Source organism: Macaca mulatta, chromosome 13, assembly GCF_049350105.2.
Source record: "Macaca mulatta isolate MMU2019108-1 chromosome 13, T2T-MMU8v2.0, whole genome shotgun sequence".
In the NCBI taxonomy this organism is placed as follows: Eukaryota; Metazoa; Chordata; class Mammalia; order Primates; family Cercopithecidae; genus Macaca; species Macaca mulatta.
In genome coordinates this window covers 60,630,553-60,649,424 of record NC_133418.1, presented here as the reverse complement: position 1 = coordinate 60,649,424, position 18,872 = coordinate 60,630,553, and the positions used below count along the sequence as shown (strand labels likewise).

General features: G+C 38.7%; 1 protein-coding gene across 3 annotated transcripts in view; it reads right to left on the bottom strand.

The window, feature by feature from the left end:
- Positions 1-422: 422 nt before the first annotated feature.
- The window catches only part of PELI1 (pellino E3 ubiquitin protein ligase 1), a 65,668-nt gene continuing 47,218 nt past the window's right edge, over positions 423-18,872 (bottom strand). Inside the window, exons 3-9 of one of the 3 annotated variants that reach the window (XM_077958292.1) lie at positions 16,995-17,094; positions 16,086-16,225; positions 12,265-12,394; positions 7,945-8,046; positions 3,976-4,173; positions 3,692-3,880; positions 423-2,816 (exon numbers count right to left, since the gene is read on the bottom strand). In XM_077958292.1, the coding sequence (XP_077814418.1) occupies positions 2,250-2,816; positions 3,692-3,880; positions 3,976-4,173; positions 7,945-8,046; positions 12,265-12,394; positions 16,086-16,156 (1,257 nt within the window). In that variant the 5' untranslated portion in view covers positions 16,157-16,225; positions 16,995-17,094 and the 3' untranslated portion in view covers positions 423-2,249. The remainder of the gene's footprint in view (positions 2,817-3,691; positions 3,881-3,975; positions 4,174-7,944; positions 8,047-12,264; positions 12,395-16,085; positions 16,226-16,994; positions 17,095-18,872) is intronic. The other 2 variants (XM_077958291.1, NM_001260952.1) reach the window with 2 other exon arrangements.

Below are 18,872 nucleotides of genomic sequence, written 5' to 3'. Positions count from 1 at the left end.
TTAAATTGCCTGAGTTTTCAAAACTTGAATGTGATAGAAAATGAGCCAGGTTTTTTCCTGTTAGAAGAAATTGTCTTTACCTGTTAGAAGAAAATGCAGGCAACTTTAGGAAGGGCGTGAAACTTTTACGGTTATGAAGGCACTATTTAAATAGTCTAACATGCAACTTACAGGTGCCAACTCCCTAGCAAGGCTTAACTTAGACAAGTCCTCAATTATTCAACCACTAACAAAGTTTCTTTATTAATAAGAGATGCTTTTCAAAAAGAACCAGAGACTTTAAAGTGTTACATTAAATGCAAACTCTTCATCTGTTTCAACTGAGTATTTTTGGAGTGTGGAACAGAGTTGTCCACAGTTTTCACTTCTCGTTAATCATTCTCGTTTATGCAACAATGAACTCACAGAGACAAATTCAAATATCTATTTTGAAAAGTATTTACTTAGTTTAAATAAATTAATGGCAAATAAAAATTAAGCTACAATATATAGCCTGAATAGAAATGACTAGAACAAATACAACACAAGACTTGCTTTCTTGCATTAGTCACAAAGCATGTGACAATCTAGAAAACTTCAAAATCAATTATATTTCTTTGAAAAAGGGGTAACAGCAGTTACTGATACATCACAACTAATAAACTTATAATACAAGTTCCTGACATGCATTTCCTGAGTGAACCCAAATGATCATTTTTAAAAACAAGGAAGTTTTGACAGTTGAAGTAAAATAAAATAGTTCATGGCTTCTAAGCAACAAGTTTTGTTTTTTAAAAACCAAAAGAAAATTCAGAACAGTTTTATAAGAGGATAAATTAAAGCTACGCTAACATATATAAAACTTTGCTACAGTCAATTAAGTATTATACAACTTCTCAAACTAAAGGAAAACAAATCAAAATATTAAAAAAAGATACTGTCTAATCTAAAAGTGTACTGGTTTCTACAAGTGTCAAAAACAGATTTGATGTAGTGCAACTGTCTATACTTGTGGTGCCTTTGAAAAAAGTGTGGGAAGGAGGGGAGAGAAGAAACTTGTTCTTGCTTTTGGAAGCAAAAGACATATTGGAATTAGAGAATAAACAGACCATGCAGTGCGTCACTCCACGCTGCAGTCATTGGTGCTCATCTGCCAAGCAAACATTTACTTAAGTCTCACTGTGGCAATCTCCTTAGGATTCAAACCCAGAGTTAAGGCTGGTCTGCTAGAAAGGGGGGCACTATTGTCATTCAACCCTTTAGATCTCTAGATTTCCTTATGCCTGAATAAGGCCAAATACAGAATAATTAATTAAGCATTTCTTTTTCCAAAAGCAAATCAAGTCACTCTCCTTTCTTGCTAATTTATACTTTTTCTTATGGGAATGATTTTTTTCTAGGAACAGTGAACAGATGAACCACAGTTTATATCCAAAAAAATAAACTTGCCAAATGCTGCTGATACTAAAAACAGATTAGTTATCATGGGAGAAAAATAGATAATCTAGATTAAATTGCATATTCAAAGGAGCATATAAAATGTTTCTTAGCATTAAGTTTTTGTTATAGTACTACGCTCGAGAGAAACATTAAGAAAAAATCTTTCCTGATTATCTTTAATGTGGTTAAAAACAAACACCTTTCACACAATGGTAATTAATATGAAATTGGTCTTACAAATTACAAAGTATTCTAATTTACCAAATTCCATATTTAGACTGGGGTGGGGAGAGAGGTTCTCTTGTCCTTCTTCCTAACTTTGCAAATCCTTGAGCTAGGTGTGCTCACTAAGCTACCATTCACACCAAGGGTGTGACACCATCGTTACCATGCTACTCTATCAAGAACATTCTAACGTAAAATAGAAAAAAGTTAATATACATGTTGCTATATTTTACAATGTTTGCAACAAACTGTAAACTAACATAGTTTGAACCAACAGTACCCTCAGTTATACAAAACAATTTCAGCACTGAGGATGGGTGATTCAAAAACACTAAAAGGAAGGCATCAAATTAGACTATGTCTTTTTCTCCTCAAAATATATTTTCAAAACTCAGAATTCAGAATACTGATACTTTCAGTAATTCCTTTGCTTGAGTTTCCCAGATTTTTGCTCAGAAATTGCTATTTATTATAAATGTTTTAAAAAATTCTTCATCTTAATGCAAATGACCAGAGCAGAAAAACTGTGACGTGGACAACAGGTTCGAAAACCCAACTCACTTAGCTTATAAATTTATAATGTAGTCCTGGAGGACAACGGTCTGTTAGTCTAGAGGTCCTTGAAAAATAAGTCTGATGTAGCCTTGTTCACCAGCCAACTGATGTGCACAAAAGGGACAGGCTGCATGAAAAGTATGAGTACCATGAGGAAGCGGGATCTGGGACCAATAGGCAGTTGTCTTTTCTGAACACACATGCCCACAAGGGCTAAACGCATGGGTTGGAGGGCCGGCGTCCACATAAAATCCAGCTTCACATCCAAGCCACAGAGGAACATAGGGACCGACAGACCTACACATAGGACATTCACGATCTTTTCCATCACGTTCTTCTTTGTTTCCCCAGTTATGATAGCCATGTACATGGCCGCAGTTTAGATATACCCATGGTTGTTTTTCATCTACAACATCTTTCCTCTTCATACTAGGAAATGCTAGTGTGTTGAACCCTACAGGGCACTGAGGTCGTGCTGCATTGATTTCCTGTCTTAAAGCCTCCAAATGCTTCACGGTAGGAGTGTGGGAAAGGCCTTCTGCAGTACGCCATAGCAATGTTGCACCACAGAGGTCAATTAACGAGCCATCTTGTAACTGATTGCTTTCAATTTCCACCTAGAGAAGACAAGAGTTGAAAAACATATTCACCACTCTGTTTTGGATTTTTACATAAGCCTTTTGGTTTTAAGTACTCCTTACTCAAGAAATGAGATTTCCTAGGATTTTCACTAAATATTCAAGAAACGGACAGTAGTTATCAAAAAGGTAAGTTTGAAAATCAAGGATAAAATATCAAACATTAACATATTTCTTTTTAGCCTTATGGTAAAGACAACTTATGATTAAAACACCTGGCTAATCAATAAGTCTAATATTTTTAATGAGGTAAATATGGTTAAAGATATACAGACGGCTGAAAAGATCAGAGTGCTGTTTAGTTTAAGAAAGCTTAGGTTTTAAAATATATTAACATGATATGACAGAAGAATAAACTTTCAGAGTTTACCAATTTTTTTTTTTTTTTTTTTGAGACAGAGTTTTGCTCTTATTGCCAGGCTGGAGTGCAATGGCGCGATCTCAGCTCACCACAACCTCCACCTCCCAGGTTCAAGTGATTCTCCTGCCTCAGCCTCCCGAGTAGCTGGGATTACAGGCATGCGCCACCATGCCCAGCTTATTTTGCATTTTCAGTAGAGACAGGGTTTCTCCATGTGGGTCACGCTGGTCTCAAACTCCTGACCTCAGGTGATCTGTCCGCCTCGGCCTCCCAAAGTGCTGGGATTACAGGTGTGAGCGACCGTGCCTGGCTACTAAATGAAATATTAACATACTGACCTCTAGTATAGAATCTGGTAGTCAGTGTTTGATAGCCTTAGTATTCTGTGTTGGCAATAGATTTAAGAGTTTTCTGGAATGTACGTAATGCATTCAGTTCAACTCATCCTATGTGTTTATTGTAGCTAATTAAGAAAATACCATTCAGTATTTACCATTTTTCCTCTCTGCTGCGCTGATCTGGTTTCACGCAGGCTAAATACGTTTCCACACACCGATATTTCTCTCCATATTCCAGGCTTGGAGTCTTCTGTGAATCCATTGCGTGGATGCATCACAAGAACACCATTAGTGGTCAAACCATCCATCTGCCCATCTGATGTCTTCCATTTGGCAGCCTTCTCCTAGTAGAAATAATAGAAGTGAGCTTCCAATTACTTGTAATTTGGAATGAAAGCTAGTATAAAAGAAAGCATCATTTAGAAAAAAAGCTTTTTACCCCAAGAAAGATGTTTTTTGATGAGTCAAATCCTGCGGCATAAATCCGTGCTGTAAAGGGAGGATTCCGTTCACATATGATTCTACAGGCAAATCTTGATATAGTACTTTGTACTGACTGTGTATCAGAATTACTTTGACTTCCAGGAACTGTGTCAGTTACTACAAAATCAATGGGGCTTTCAGTCGACCGGCCAATCTGAGGGAAAAAAAATATCTATAAACCCATTCAAAGAACACAGTGGAAAATCCATTCAAGAAAGGCACAATAAGGAGAAAACATTAGGCCTTTGAAATTTCTAAAGTTGAAGCTTACCATACTTAACGTTGGGGGCATCTATACTCTTGAAAACTAATCAGACTGTCTCTGATGAAGTAATCACTTAGAGCATGGAATTAAATGAGAACTTACAATAATATACGAAACCCTCAGGAAATGAAGAGTTCAGGAACGGCTGAAATTTCTAGATGGCTGCAGATTTTAATTTTAACCCTTTTGGATGGAAATATGTGTATCATGTAGATTTCTTCTCTTTAGAGATATTTAAAGAGATATTCTACCTTATTTAACAGAATATAGTGAACATATATAAGTAAATATTTTAGGATGACTGCAGAACATTACACTATAAATACCATTTACATTAAGCTGAAATGCAGTGATGTCTTCAGGTGCTATAAGAGGTATACAAGACTGCTGATCCTTATGTCAAGGGCTTACATAGCCTTGCTTTGAGGTCTTATGTATACTTCATATATTTTCCTGTTTCTTTTCTGCCAGGTTGTCAGCTATCACTCCTTGTTTTTGGTCAAGCCTGTATCCAGAAACAAGCCCCTCTTTCAACTGGCTACTCTTACTCTGTTATGGTTTGAGAAATCAAATAACCTACTTCAGAGAAAAGTATTTCAAAAGGTTCTGGTGAGAGCCTAAGGGATTCTCTAGGGAGCACAGAAAAGGAATTTCACTGCATCAACTTTGTGGCATTTATTTTATATATATACTCTTCCTGGTTCTTGGGGATATTTCAGAGAGACAAGGCTCCCAGATAAGAGTTCTGGATGGGTGAGGTGTCAGAGATTTCAAAACATCTTCAGAGGTACTAGCTAGTAAATAAGTTAATTGCATTTTGAAAGTTGAAAAGAAAAAAGGAAATCAATGGGTAGATGACAACAGTCACAAGTGTCACAGGACTTTAAAGCAAACATTTGGAAATTATCAGTTCATGAATGTATTTGTTATAAAGTAGTATCATAAAATTGAAGAATGTGGGTACTGAGAAAAAATACTGACCCTCTACAAAGATAAAGACTCTTACTCTTTACATATTTTAGCCTCAAGTTCCCTGTATCAGCACACTTTCAGATAAACTTCTTTAGTGTTTTTGTCCACTTGTCAAGTATAAAGTCTTTATATTTAGATTGGATAGTTTTAGAGGGAAACTAGTTAACAAATACAAGGTTGGATATTCCTTTTCTTTATTCTTAAAAATAAACATATCTTAAATGGCCTCAGATCTCTGAAACTAAAAATATTTCCCCAAACACAAAGGCTCTTTAAAGGCTAAAAGATACAGGCCAAGGATTGAACTAATATTCAGAATCAACAGAAGTAGCACTTATTTGGAAAGAGACTGTTCCAGAGAGCTAACATTTCAACTTGGTCTTGGAAGAGACTAGTTAAGACACTGAAGCAATATTTGTATGACAATGAGAAGGAAGAAACTTAAGTATCTATAAAGGGAAAAAAAACCACCATGAATGTGATCATATGCCAAAATCTGATTGTTACTAATTCTACCCCTTTCTAACTGCTATTATTAGCATTAAAAATACAGCTCTTTTGTTACTCTCCCTCACCCTCACGAGAAAACTCAATGGTTCCTTATAGCTTATCCAAAATTTGTAGTTTATTATTTCTAATAATAGTTAGAAACTGACTCAAGATTTGCCTCCCATCTACCAATCCAGCCAAATTTCCTGCTATTTATGTATATTAGCTACAAGTAGCTTATTCATCAATCTTTTACCACACTGTGTACTACTTCTTTGCCATCTCTTTTGCTAGAATGCTTTTCTACTGGTTGCTGGCAAAAATCCTACTTAACCTGATAAAAAGATCTACATGAAAAGACACCAGTATAAAGTCTCTTCTCCATCTTTCCTCAACACAATCAATGTGCTTAAAATTTAGAGGGTCAGTACAGCACCTAGGCATGTAATCAGCTTGTAATGTCTCCCTTACTTCGTAGTGCCAAACAATGCATAGAGTTGGAGTTGGAACATCTGATGACTTGAACAACAAATGTTCTTGTTCAGTTTACAGGGTAGACAATCCTAGAATGTTTCTAATACAATTCCTCAAAGACTGCCTAGTTTATCAAGGTAGTTTCTGATACATCACAGTCTTTTTGATGCTGAAATGTTTGGATTTTCCAAAGGTATAATACCTGTAGAAAGGACATAATCAGTTTATGATACTGGGAAAAATTCTCTACTTTATGAAAAAGACAAAACTCAAAATGTTAAAACTTATTTAAGGGCCTTCATTAGATGGTGAAGACATTGTTTCAGAATTCAGGATGCCTAGTTTAATTTCAGTTTTGCCCCCAAGTAACTCTATCATCGTTAACTCACAAGATTTCAGTTAACTTAATCTACCAAAGATAAGGGGTAAACAAATAAATATAAGGCACTTTCTGAAGCTAAAATTCTAGCCTGTGACCAAATATCTTGGAGATACACACACACACACACACACACACACACACACACACACACACACATTTATCTACATTTTATTAAAGAGATGAAGTCTCACTATGGTGCCCAGGCTGGCCTCACGCTATTCTCCCACCTCAGCCTCCTGAGTAACTGAGACTACAGGCCTAGTAGCACCTTGATTTTAAAAAAAAGCTAAGCTCATTCATTTTCACTGCTTGTCAGTGAAACAAAATGTGAAAAACCATCCTAAAGCTTTGTGTTAGGTTTTTCTTGGATCTAAACATTAATCTTCATTAAAGATGTAATTTATTTTTGGTAAAAGAGAGGAAAACACAAATGCCCACATTCTAATATTAACTAGAGAAAAGAAATTCAGTATCTCATCTCATTAAAAGGGTTGAGCAGAGGGAGTGAATTCAAAGAAATATTTCACTATTGACTGAAATTAAATATATTTCCAGGCCTTTTCACTTTTATTTGCCTTGTAAAATAAAGAAAAATGGAAAAGTCCATGTGACAATAATTATAAAAGCAACATTATCAGATAATTTATGTTCTACTTAAGTTTGTTTATAAAAGGCTAAGCTTTGGAGAGCTCAATATTAAGGGAGAAGATCAAAGATTCTATTTACATCTTTGGAATTGACTGTCCTAAAATCTACCAGTTTACAAAAATATCAGCACTGGACTGGTACAAAAAGTAAGAGAAAAATACTTTTATTGCATGAGTAGCACTGACCAAATATGTGCTGAGAAAAAGGTTTGATTTCAAATAGATAATAAAATAGTTAGCAAGTGCCTGGATTGTTTATTGCCTAGAGAGGAAGGTGGGAGGTAGTGGTAGAAAAAGTCATAAATGTGTGCAGAATATTTATTGTTTTCTTTTTTGGATAATAGCTACTATTCACTAAGTGTTTTTACTAAGTACCTGGCACAGCGCTGAGTACTCTACGTGTACTAGATCATTTAAGCCTCTTAACAGTCATAGGGGAGAGTCTATTATCTGCACTTTACAGAGAAGGAAACTGAGGCATATAATGGCTATGTAATATTTACCAGTAATTCTTATTCCGGAGCCTATCTCAACTGTGCTAGACTGACTTCTATTTATGAGGGTTAGCAATCAATCCATATTTTAATAAAATACAATATAAATATATGATAATCCTTTATCTGATCTCAGCAAAACTTACCAATAGATTTTTAACTTTTTTGTTTTTAAGAAAAAAAATTTTAGATGTTATAATACCTGAAACATATCGGTGTTGCTGTCATGAGTATATTCAACCACCACAGTCTGGGCCCGAGATAAAGTATATGATATGCTATGCTGGTCCTTGTTGCTTATTGCCTAAGAATGAAAAAGTTAATAGCAAAAATTAGTAGGCAGGTCAATCCAAACAGATAATCTTTTCATTAAAAAAAGGGAAAACTATTTATCAAATACATGACATACTTATATATTTTCCCCCTGAAATTTAGAGAGGTTAATAACTCCTGTCAGTTGTGACAGTAGTTTCTTAGGTTGAATGGGGCATCGAAGAATATTTAGAAGCAGTTACAGAGTAAAAACATAATTTTATTTTATTTTTTTCCCCCAAAGATGGAGTCTTGTTCTGTCGCCTAGGCTGGAGTGCAGTGGTGCGATCTCGGTTCACTGCAACCTCCGCCTGCCGGGTTCAAGCGATTCTCCTGCCTCAGCCTCCCAAGCAGCTGGGACTACAGGTGCATACTGCCATGCATGGCTAATATTTTTGTATTTTTAGTAGAGACAGCATTTCACCATGTTGCCCAGGCTGGTCTTGAACTCCTGAGCTAAGGCAATCGGCCCGCCTCAGCCTCCCAAAGTGCTAGGATTACAGGCGTGAACCACTGCGCCTGGCCCATAATATTCTTTTATCAAACCACTACACTCCCTTATAAAGTATTTTAAATTATAAAATAATCAAAACCAAATCCCACATAAAAACAGAAAACAGTACTCTGATAAGAAGAAAATGCAAAATCTTGCAAAATAAGAAGAATCTTATTTTTGAAGTAATTCAGAGAGCTATAAAGTTCACTCACAAGCCAAGTTAACTGGTTTTCTAACCATTTTGTGACTCTACAGATGACAAATGTTTGCCATATGCTGGGTGAGATACAGAAAAATGCATTTGGGATTTGGTCCCAGGAGATAAAAGAAAAAAATTCTTTAAAAAACAAAAGAAACATTCATAGAATGATTAAACATTACCAAAGGAAAGGGATGTAATGCTTATGACTGTATTTCTGACTTATCTCAAACTAAAAACATTGCTAAAAAGAACTTTTCAGTTTTGTTTTCAAGTGTTTTCTATGTATATGAGTTGAAGATAATATCAAAGAAGGGGAAAAATCGAGTCATCACACAAAGGAAGTAGAAATGGGCTGCATAAAAAGAAAACAGACACAAAGACAGAAGAGAATAATTATATACAGCAAAGAAGCTGAATGAAAAAATCCTTCTTAATTAGAAGTTTGGCATCATAAGCTTTAACTTGGTTTCAATTTGCAGCTAATCTGTAATAGATAAAGCCTTAAAACAACAGCTTTAAGACTGTCAAATTTCCAAATATCTACAAACAGAATACAGAAATACACTATTTCCAAAAATACAGAGACCATACTAACGACTCAGCTTTATCAAAGCTTAATACTGCCACTTTTGCTTCTGATTTTTTTTTTTTTTTTTTTTTTCTGCGACAGAGTCTCGCTCTGTTGCCTAGGCTGGAGTGCAGTGGCGCTAACTCACTGAAACCTCCGCCTCCCAGGTTCAAGTGATTCTCCTGCCTCAGCCTCCTGAGTAGCTGGGATTAAAGGTGCATGCCACCATGCCCGGCTAATTTTTGTATTTTTAGTAGAGATGGAGTTTTGCCATGTTGGCCATGCTGGTCTCAAACTCCTGACCTCATGATCCGCCCGCCTCAGCCTCCCAAAGTGCTGGGACTACAGGCATGAGCCACTGTGCCTGGCCTGCTTCTGATTTTTTTAAGGAATTAAACTACAGATACGATCGAGGCTGCCTACATGTCCCTCCCAATTCCCTTTTCTCCACAGAGGTATCCAACCTCAAGAATGCAGTGTAGATCATTTACATGCATGTTTTACATATTTCTTTCTACACATTTAGGTATTCATAAATACTATATAATTGTTTTACAGGTTTTAAACACACATACACACACACACACACACACACACACACACACACACGTTTTAAGAGACCAGGTTTTGCTATGTTGCAGAGGCTGAAGTGCAGTGGCTATTTATAGGCAGGAAAACGGCACACTACAGCTTTACCCTGTGCTCAAGTGATCTTCCTGCCTCTGCCTCCCAAGGAGCTGGGACTAACAGGCATGTGCCACTGGTTAAACAGCTGACTTTTCAATAAAATAATTACTTAGTATTTTAAAATTAATTCTTAGTGGCTAAAGAGATTTTAAAACATTGGTTTTTTTGTGCTTTGAGATTGTAATCTTTGTTTGTTAGTTATTAAACCTACTGTTAGACTGAGAATAAAAACTATGTCAAGTTAAGTTTGGTTCTCACTGGTTTAGAACGCAGGGTTTTACCTACTCATCCCAGATGACTACCAGACTAAATGCTTAATTTTCGTCATGACCTCACAAATACATTCCTCCAAAATTTAAAGAGGAAAGAGTCAATCTTTTTTCTTTTTTCTTTTTTTTAATTGAGACAGGGTCCCACTCTGTCACTCAGGCTACAGTGCAATGGCATGATCTCAGCTCACTGCAGCCTCTGCCTCCCCGGCTCAAGTGATCCTCCCACTTCAGCCTGCCAAGGAGCTGGGACTTCGGGGCATGCCACCACACTTGGCTAATTTTTTGTGTGTTTGGTGAAGATAGAGTTTCACCATGTTGCCCAGGCCGGTCTCAAACTCCTGAGCTCCAGTGATCCGCCCACCTTGGTCTCTCAAGTGCTGGGATTACAGGTGTGAGCTACCACATCCAGCCAAGGGTCAATCTGATCCCTAAGATTCTTATTGCCTAGTAAAGATGAAAGATGAAAAGGAGATAACAATGAAAACATGAGGACACGGCAGAGTAAAATAGGAAGAAAAGTACAGAATATGGTATTATAGAGGTAGGGATTAGAAATATTTTCCCTTATAGTGGTTTTCAACCAGAGGTAGTATTAGCTGTCTAAGGGGCATCTGAAAATATTTTGTGCATTTTTTGGCTGTTATGAGGATTTGCAGGCTCAAATGGCATTTTGTGGGTGAAGGACCCCTAAATGTCCTGTAGTATGTGGGAAAGTCCTGAACAATGAAAAAGTGGCACACCCAAAATATCAAGAGCACTCCTGGGGGAGATACTGTAAGAAGCTCCTCAGATTGAATCAATCTGAGGTTTACTTCCACCACCTGCTTAGCATATTCCTTCTCTCCAAAGGAGCAAAAAGAAACTGTCCCCTTTCTGCACTAACTGGTTCCCAAATAGTAACGGAGGAGTCCTAGTCAAGGCCTAAGGATTCTTTCACAAATCAAACTGGATATAAAACAAAGCTGAGAAGCCAATTACCTTCAGACACTGAAGCTGTGACCTAAAACCACATCATATGCCAATTTTTCTGTCTCTTGTTTATTTAACTTATAAAGATATGCTTCAGATGGCATAATATTAATGTACATTCTAGGGCTACTTAGCTAAAGATACAGGTACTTCCAGGACTCAAAGAACTCTTTGTAATTTTTCTTATTTGCTCATTACAATATCAAATTCTTTATAACATAAAGTCTGTGTTATAAAATTGGAAGCAGACAAATTCACAGAAAATACAAAGATGTGAAATTCCCCCTCCTTGTCTGTCGCTCTAGGAAAAGCCCAAGTATCCTGAAATGGTGGTCCAGCTTCTGGAAATTTTGTTAGAAGACGACGACAGGGCTAGAAGCATGAAATAGGCTGGGGGTTGAGAAGTTATACTGTAGATGCAGTTGGATATTGCTTTCATAACTTTGATTCAATTTAATAATTATTGAGGTCTACTTTGTGCAAGGTACTATGCTAAAATATATGAAGTTATAAACCAAAAATGAATACAACCAATACACAGAATCTTAGGTAAAGACTCTTAGTTTAAAAATTACCTCACCCAAATATGCTTCTAATACCTGAATACACATATTATACATCACATTCTTCATCCAGCCCAGGGAGGCTCCTCTAGTAACAGAGTGGGAACTTTCCACTTCTCAGGGCAGACAGCTGCATAATTCTAGGTACTAGATAAAGCCCTGTCCCCCACCCCACCTCTTTTAATAAGGAAAGAGAATATTTCCTTCTAATTTCCACCCACTGATCCTGGTTTGTCTTTTTTTTTTTTTTTTTTTTAAGTCCAATTCCCCTTCCATATGGCAGCTTTTCAAATACCATGTCTCCAAAGTCTCTTCTCCAATCCAAACAAAAGGAAATTTCTGAAATAGAAATGTGAGGGGAATGCTAGAGAATATAAACAACACATAAAAGTCTTTCAATTTCTCCAAGTTAATTTATGTAGCTTTTTTTTTTTTTTTTTTTTTTTTTTTTACCTTTGCAGCCTGAGGAGTACAAGCAATATGCACAGTGCTGGGCTTCACCCCATTTGCCTTAGGTCTTTTAAACAAAGCAAATCTACTTTTCCTCCTTCCTCTATCGCCATTTGGGAGAGACCCATTATACCTGATGGGGGGAAAAAAAGTATAGGTGATCTCTTGCAAGAACTGCACAATTATAAAACAAATGTTTGACTATGCCTTGCAGAATCAATTCCCAATTAATTATCTATTAACACATTATAATTATTTAAAATTCCTTTGAGCAACTGTTGATCTCCATACCAGGTGCCAGTGTGTGAAACAAAATGAGATTCTTTTTCTGGCTTCATTCCAAGTCACAGAGAACCTTTTGGATTATACAAAGATTCAAGTTATCTCTATTTTTCTCCTTCCCTCTTTTACTGAAGATAATTAAGAGCTGATTAATGGCATGTCTGACTCCTTATGACTCATTCTGTTTTTTTTAAGGTGAATTGTTTGCATGTGCTAATACAACCTTTAAAAAGTATAGTATGTATTTTTTTTTTTTTTTTTTTTTTTTTGAGACGGAGTCTCGCTCTGTCGCCGGGGCTGGAGCGCAGTGGCCGGATCTCAGCTCACTGCAAGCTCCGCCTCCTGGGTTTACGCCATTCTCCTGCCTCAGCCTCCTGTGTAGCTGGGACTACAGGCGCCCGCCACCTCGCCCGGCTAGTTTTTTTGTATTTTTTTAGTAGAGACGGGGTTTCACCATGTTAGCCAGGATGGTCTCGATCTCCTGACCTCGTGATCCGCCCGTCTCGGCCTCCCAAAGTGCTGGGATTACAGGCTTGAGCCACCGCGCCCGGCCAGTATGTATTGTTTAAAACACAATCTCCTTTATTTGTGAACCAAACACTTTAAACAGCTGAACTTTTGAAGTAAGGAATTTTTAGACTTGTTAAGTCTTAGCTACCTGAATGTACAAATGCACTCTCATTATATTAGCAGAACTTGTCCAACAGACATGTTTGCTAAGTAGTAAACATACTTTTGTTTTTCAGATCTTATGAACATTTCTCTATAACATGTACACATACACACACACACACACACAAACACACACACACGTACATCCTAAAGGTAAGCAAGTACTAAACCAATGGAAAAAAGTTAAAAACAAAATAAAAATATTTGGGTGTTTACTATACACCAGGCACTACTGAATGTTATCCCATGCACATTACCTCACTAAATCTACCCTTGCAAAAATTCTACCAGATTGAAATCACTGTCCCCATTTTTACACGTTAGGAAACAGACTCAGAAGAATTATATTCTGAAGTGACACAGGCAAAGCCAGAATTTGAATTTAAGTATGTTTGTCATGTGGTTATGTCATTCTTTACTGCTTCACTGAGGCATGAGCAGTAGCTTAATAATAATCTTTCCTCATTCACTGTCCACCTCCCCTGCCCCCACCCCCTGATAAATCTTTGGTTTGATGATCTACCATATGTCAATCTAGGGGGAAATGAAGCAGGGAATAGGGACAGTTTTGAGGTTGGAGGAAGAGTGATTATAAAATGGCCTGTAATTGTGGCTGGCAAGGAAGAATGTCTTAAAGCTGAGAAGCGAGTTTACTCAATGACTGCCATATATAGAAACTACACTGACCCTTTACAAAAAAATAAAACACTTTGTATTGGAGAAAGCCCTTGGTAATGTTGCTAGCCTTGCTGTAAGTCCAAAGTACAGCCCCTTAGCTAATAATTATTTTAGCTATTCTAGGCTTTGTGTTGCCACCAGCCCCACTGTCAATTCCTCACTGTCCCTTAACTACTGTCCCCTGAGTTGCATGACTCATCCCACTTCTGGATCTCACTCTTTAGCCCCACATTGCGTTCCTGTAGTTCAAAGCTCTTTTCTAAGTAGCAATAGCATGAAACCTTGTCTAGCTTCACTTCTAGAGGGTTGAGAAGAAAAAGTATTTGCATTTTAGGACACCAAGTACCAGACAGAGACAATTACTGTAGCTAATGATTAACTGAGGAACCTATAGGCTAAGACTGGCAGTTTAAAACCATAAGCTAAATTTTAAACTATTCTTCAAATGACTCTCAAATTTCCTGCTAGAAGACTTTAATCTGGAAAAGTTTTTGGTAGTTAAGAGCTGTTTGTCACTGATACCATTAAAATCTATGTGATTTGAAGTTCTAATACTGAAGTTACTATGCTAAATTTATCATCTTTTAAAGTTTTGTTTCTGAGAAAAGAATTTTAAGTCTCAAAGGGCCTTAGAAGATCTTGTCTAATTGTCATTTTTATAGAGGAGGAAACTAAAGCCCAGGATGGTTCAGTGACTTGCCCAAGGTCACACAGCTAGCAGTGCTGGAACAAGCACTGGATTCTAAGATTCCTAACATCTAGTCAAGCTCAGTAACTCCATATGATTTCCCCAGTTTCTCTAACTCTCTCATCTGAAACAACACATTCTCACTTTAACCTGACTCTCAAACATACTGCAATATCTTGAGTTGCTTTTTAGGCAAAAGCAGAGCAACAGCAGGGGGAAAATACAATTAGCAATTTTCTTTTTTCTTATTTTTTTCGAGACAGAGTCTCGCTCTGTTGCCCAGGTTGGAGTGCTCGGCTCACTGCAACCTCCTCTTCCTGGGTTCAAGTGATTTTCCTGCCTCAGCCTCCCAAGTAGCTGGGATTACAGACATGCACTACCACGCCCAGTTAATTGTTGTATTTTTAGTAAAGATGGGGCTTCACCATGTTGGCCAGGCTGGTCTCGAACTCCTGACATCAGGTGATCCACCCACCTTGGCCTCCCAAAGTGCTGGGATTACAGGTGTGAACCATTGCACGCAGCCTAAAATGAGCAATTTTCTAGTTTCTGAGATCTCTAGTTAAGAAAGGCTAATACTGTGTCTCCACTTTGATAGTTATGACAAGTTTAAGTGGAACAAATTGAAATAATTTGGAATAACAGAATCATCTATTCCTCAATCTTCAGGTTCTATTTCTGTGAGTTACATGGATGAAATTACTTTAGGAGCTAAGACATAGCTAGGTCCTGGGCTTCAGAGGCATTATGCTGTCACCATATATATATACAACTCCTTTAACCAAAATGTACAGCACAAAGCAATAACTACCTTAGATAGGCAAAAGAATAAATGAAGACTAACCTACATGAAATGACTTAAAGCAGGCAAGGGAAAGGGAATTTTTGGTAAAATCAGCTGAGACAAAACATGGGACAGGGAAGACAAATGGAATGACTATGACAGTGGACAAATACACTTTTCATTTCATTTCATTTTTATCTTTTTTTTTTTTTTCGTGAGACAGAATCTCACTCTGTTGCCCAGGCTGGAGTACAGTGTCGCAATCTCAGCTCACTGCAACCTCTGCCTCCAGGGTTCAAGCAATTCCCCTGCCTCAGCCTCCCAAGTAGCTGGGATTACAGGCACGTGCCACCACACCCGGATAATTTTTGTGTTTTGCGTAGAGACAGGGTTTCACCATGTTGGCCAGGCTGGTCTTGAATTCCTGGCCTCAGGTAATCTGCCTGCCTTGGCCTCCCAAAGTGCTGGGATTACAGGCGTGAGCCACCACGCCCGAACCTTCCATTTCATCTTTAAGAAACTTTGCCCTTTCTGCGGGTAAGGGTGAGACAAAGTTTATGTCATATTTGAGTGCTTTTAAACAATAGCATGAATATGAGAATTAAAAGAGTTTCTTGATTTGGTAACATTACCAATTCCAAAAAAAAGTACTTATAGCCTAGATGCCAAAGTTAGCATATATTATTAAACTGTGTGTCTTATCAAATGGAGAAACCTTACCCTAAGACAATGAGTTCACCATATTTTACTGGTGCTTTAGATGGATGATTTTCTTGATCAGGAGAAAACATGAGCTTGGCTGTCTTTCTCAAATCTTTGTTCACTGGTCAGGAGCCTTGGGACACCTTTTGCATTATTTCCTAGAGGGGAAAAGTTTTCATTAATAATGTGAACAATTCGTTTCAGTTTAAATAAAGATGTTATTTTCCAGCAGTCCTCTTGAACACAATATTATGCAAAGCATCACATGGTATATACATTTTATGGGACATTTTGCCCAATAATGATTATACATTTTACAAAACTGTTTAAATGAGTCAAAAAGGCAAATTTGAAGACTTCCACTTACAGAAGCATACAGCAGATAATACTTTTCCCTTTCATTTCTGCTAAGGATAACTAAAGACCCTGGACCTTATATACAGAACATGAGAAGACTGTGAAAAGTGGAGAGAAGGCAAACTAAGTAAGGGACCTCAGGACCCACGGAATGACACGGTGGTGTAAATTCTCTGGGTTTTCTTTTTGCCTAATATATCCCAGACTTGGAGCTAAAGAAGGCAGCAACCTGGAAATGCCAACTGGCACAGACAAAGCCAGAACAAAAGCTTGCTCTCCCTAGCCAAAGAAACAAGAAAGGGACAGCCTGGCAAGACGGAAAACTTTTGACAGTAACTGCTCCACTCTAGCCAAACCCAGTAAACAGTTTTGCCCCACCACCACCCACACCAACGAAAGCTAAGTGAGAAGCCTTGACTTCCAGCTCATAAACCATAGTGAGGAGCTCCAATGCCCTACTGGGGCAATGTCAAAGTCGGCCAAGTAGGGAGCCAGGATTTTCACCCTGATGGCCGGGCATGCCCCAACACCTATCCCAGTGGTGTCAGCTAGACTTCTACCCCCACTCACCAAAAACAAGAAGGATCCTCTTCCTGAGGCGTCAGTAGAGGCTGAGTAGGGACCACTGACTTCTACATCCGCCTGGAAGTAATGAGGCACCCCCTATGACCTTGCCAAAGCAATGTCAATAAAAGCCAGTGGAAACAAAAGGTTTAGATAATATCCAGAGTTTAGGAACATAATATGAAAATATCTAGTTTTAACAGAAAATCACTCATCCTAGCAAGAACAATATTTAAAACAATACAAAACATAGGCTGGGTGCAGTGGTTCACGCCTGTAATCCCAGCACTTTGGGAGGTCGAGGCAGACGGATCACTTGAGGTTGGGAGTTTGAGACCAGCCTGACCAACATGTAGAAACCCTGTCTCTACTAAAAATACAAAATTGGGGGGGCGCGCCCAAGATGGCCAAATAGGAACAGCTCCAGCCTCCAGATCCCAGCGTGAGCGACACAGAAGATGGGTGATTTCTACATTTTCAACTGAGGTACCGGGTTCATCTCACTGGGGTGTGTCGGACACTTGGCGCTGGTCCGCGGGTGCAGCCTGACCAGCAAGAGCTGAAGCAGGGCGAGGCATTGCCTCACCTGGGAAGCGCAAGGGGGAAGGGAATTCCTTTTCCTAGCCAAGGGAAATTGAGACACATAACACCTGGAAAATCGGGTAACTCCCACCCTAATACTGCGATTTACCAAGGGTCTTAGGAAACGGCACACCAGGAGATTATATCCCACACCTGGCCCACAGGGTCCCACGCCCAGGGAGCCTCCCTCATTGCTAGCACAGCAGTCTGAGATCTAACTGCAAGGCGGCAGCGAGGCTGGGGGAGGGGCGCCGCCATTGCTGAGGTTTAAGTAGGTAATCAAAGCTGCTGGGAAGTTCGAATTGGGTGGAGTCCATCACAGCTCAAGGAGGCCGGCCTGTCTCTGTAGACTCCTCCTCTGGGGACAGGGCATAGCTAAACAAAAAGCAGCAGAAACCTCGGCAGAGGTAAATGCCCCTGTCTGACAACTTTGAAGAGAGCAGTGGATCTCCCAGCATGGAGGTTGAGATCTGAGAAGGGACAGACTGCCTGCTCAAGTGGGTCCCTGACCCCTGAGTAGCCAAACTGGGAGACATCCCCCACTAGGTGCAGACCGACACCTCACACCTCACAAGGCGGGATATACCCCTAAGACAAAGCTTCCAGAGCAAGAATCAGACAGCAACACTCGCGGTTCAGCAATATTCTATCTTCTGCAGCCTCCGCTGCTGATACCCAGGCAAACAGGGTCTGGAGTGGACCTCAAGCAAACTCCAACAGACCTACAGCTGAGGGTCCTGACTGTTAGAAGGAAAACCAACAAACAGAAAGGACACCTACACCAAAACCCCATCAGTACATCACCATCATCAAAGACCAAAGGCAGATAAAACCACAAAGATGGGGAAAAAGCTGTGCAGAAAAGCTGGAAATTCAAAAAATCAGAGTACATCTCCCACTCCAAAGGAACGCAGCCCATCGCCAGCAACAGAACAAAGCTGGATGGAGAATGACTTTGACGAGTTGAGAGAAGAAGGCTTCAGTCGATCAAACTTCTCAGAGCTAAAGGAGGAACTATGTAACCAGTGCAAAGAAACTAAAAACCTTGAAAAAAGAATGGATGAATGGATAACTAGAATAATCAATGCAGAGAAGACCTTAAAAGAACTGATAGAGATGAAAACCATAACACGAGAACTACGTGACAAACGCACAAGCTTCAGTAACCGACTTGATCAACTGGAAGAAAGAGTATCAGTGATTCAAGATCAAATGAATGAAATGAAGTGAGAAGAGAAGTGTAGAGAAAAAAAGAGTAAAAAGAAATGAACAGTGCCTCCAAGAAGTATGGGATTATGTGAA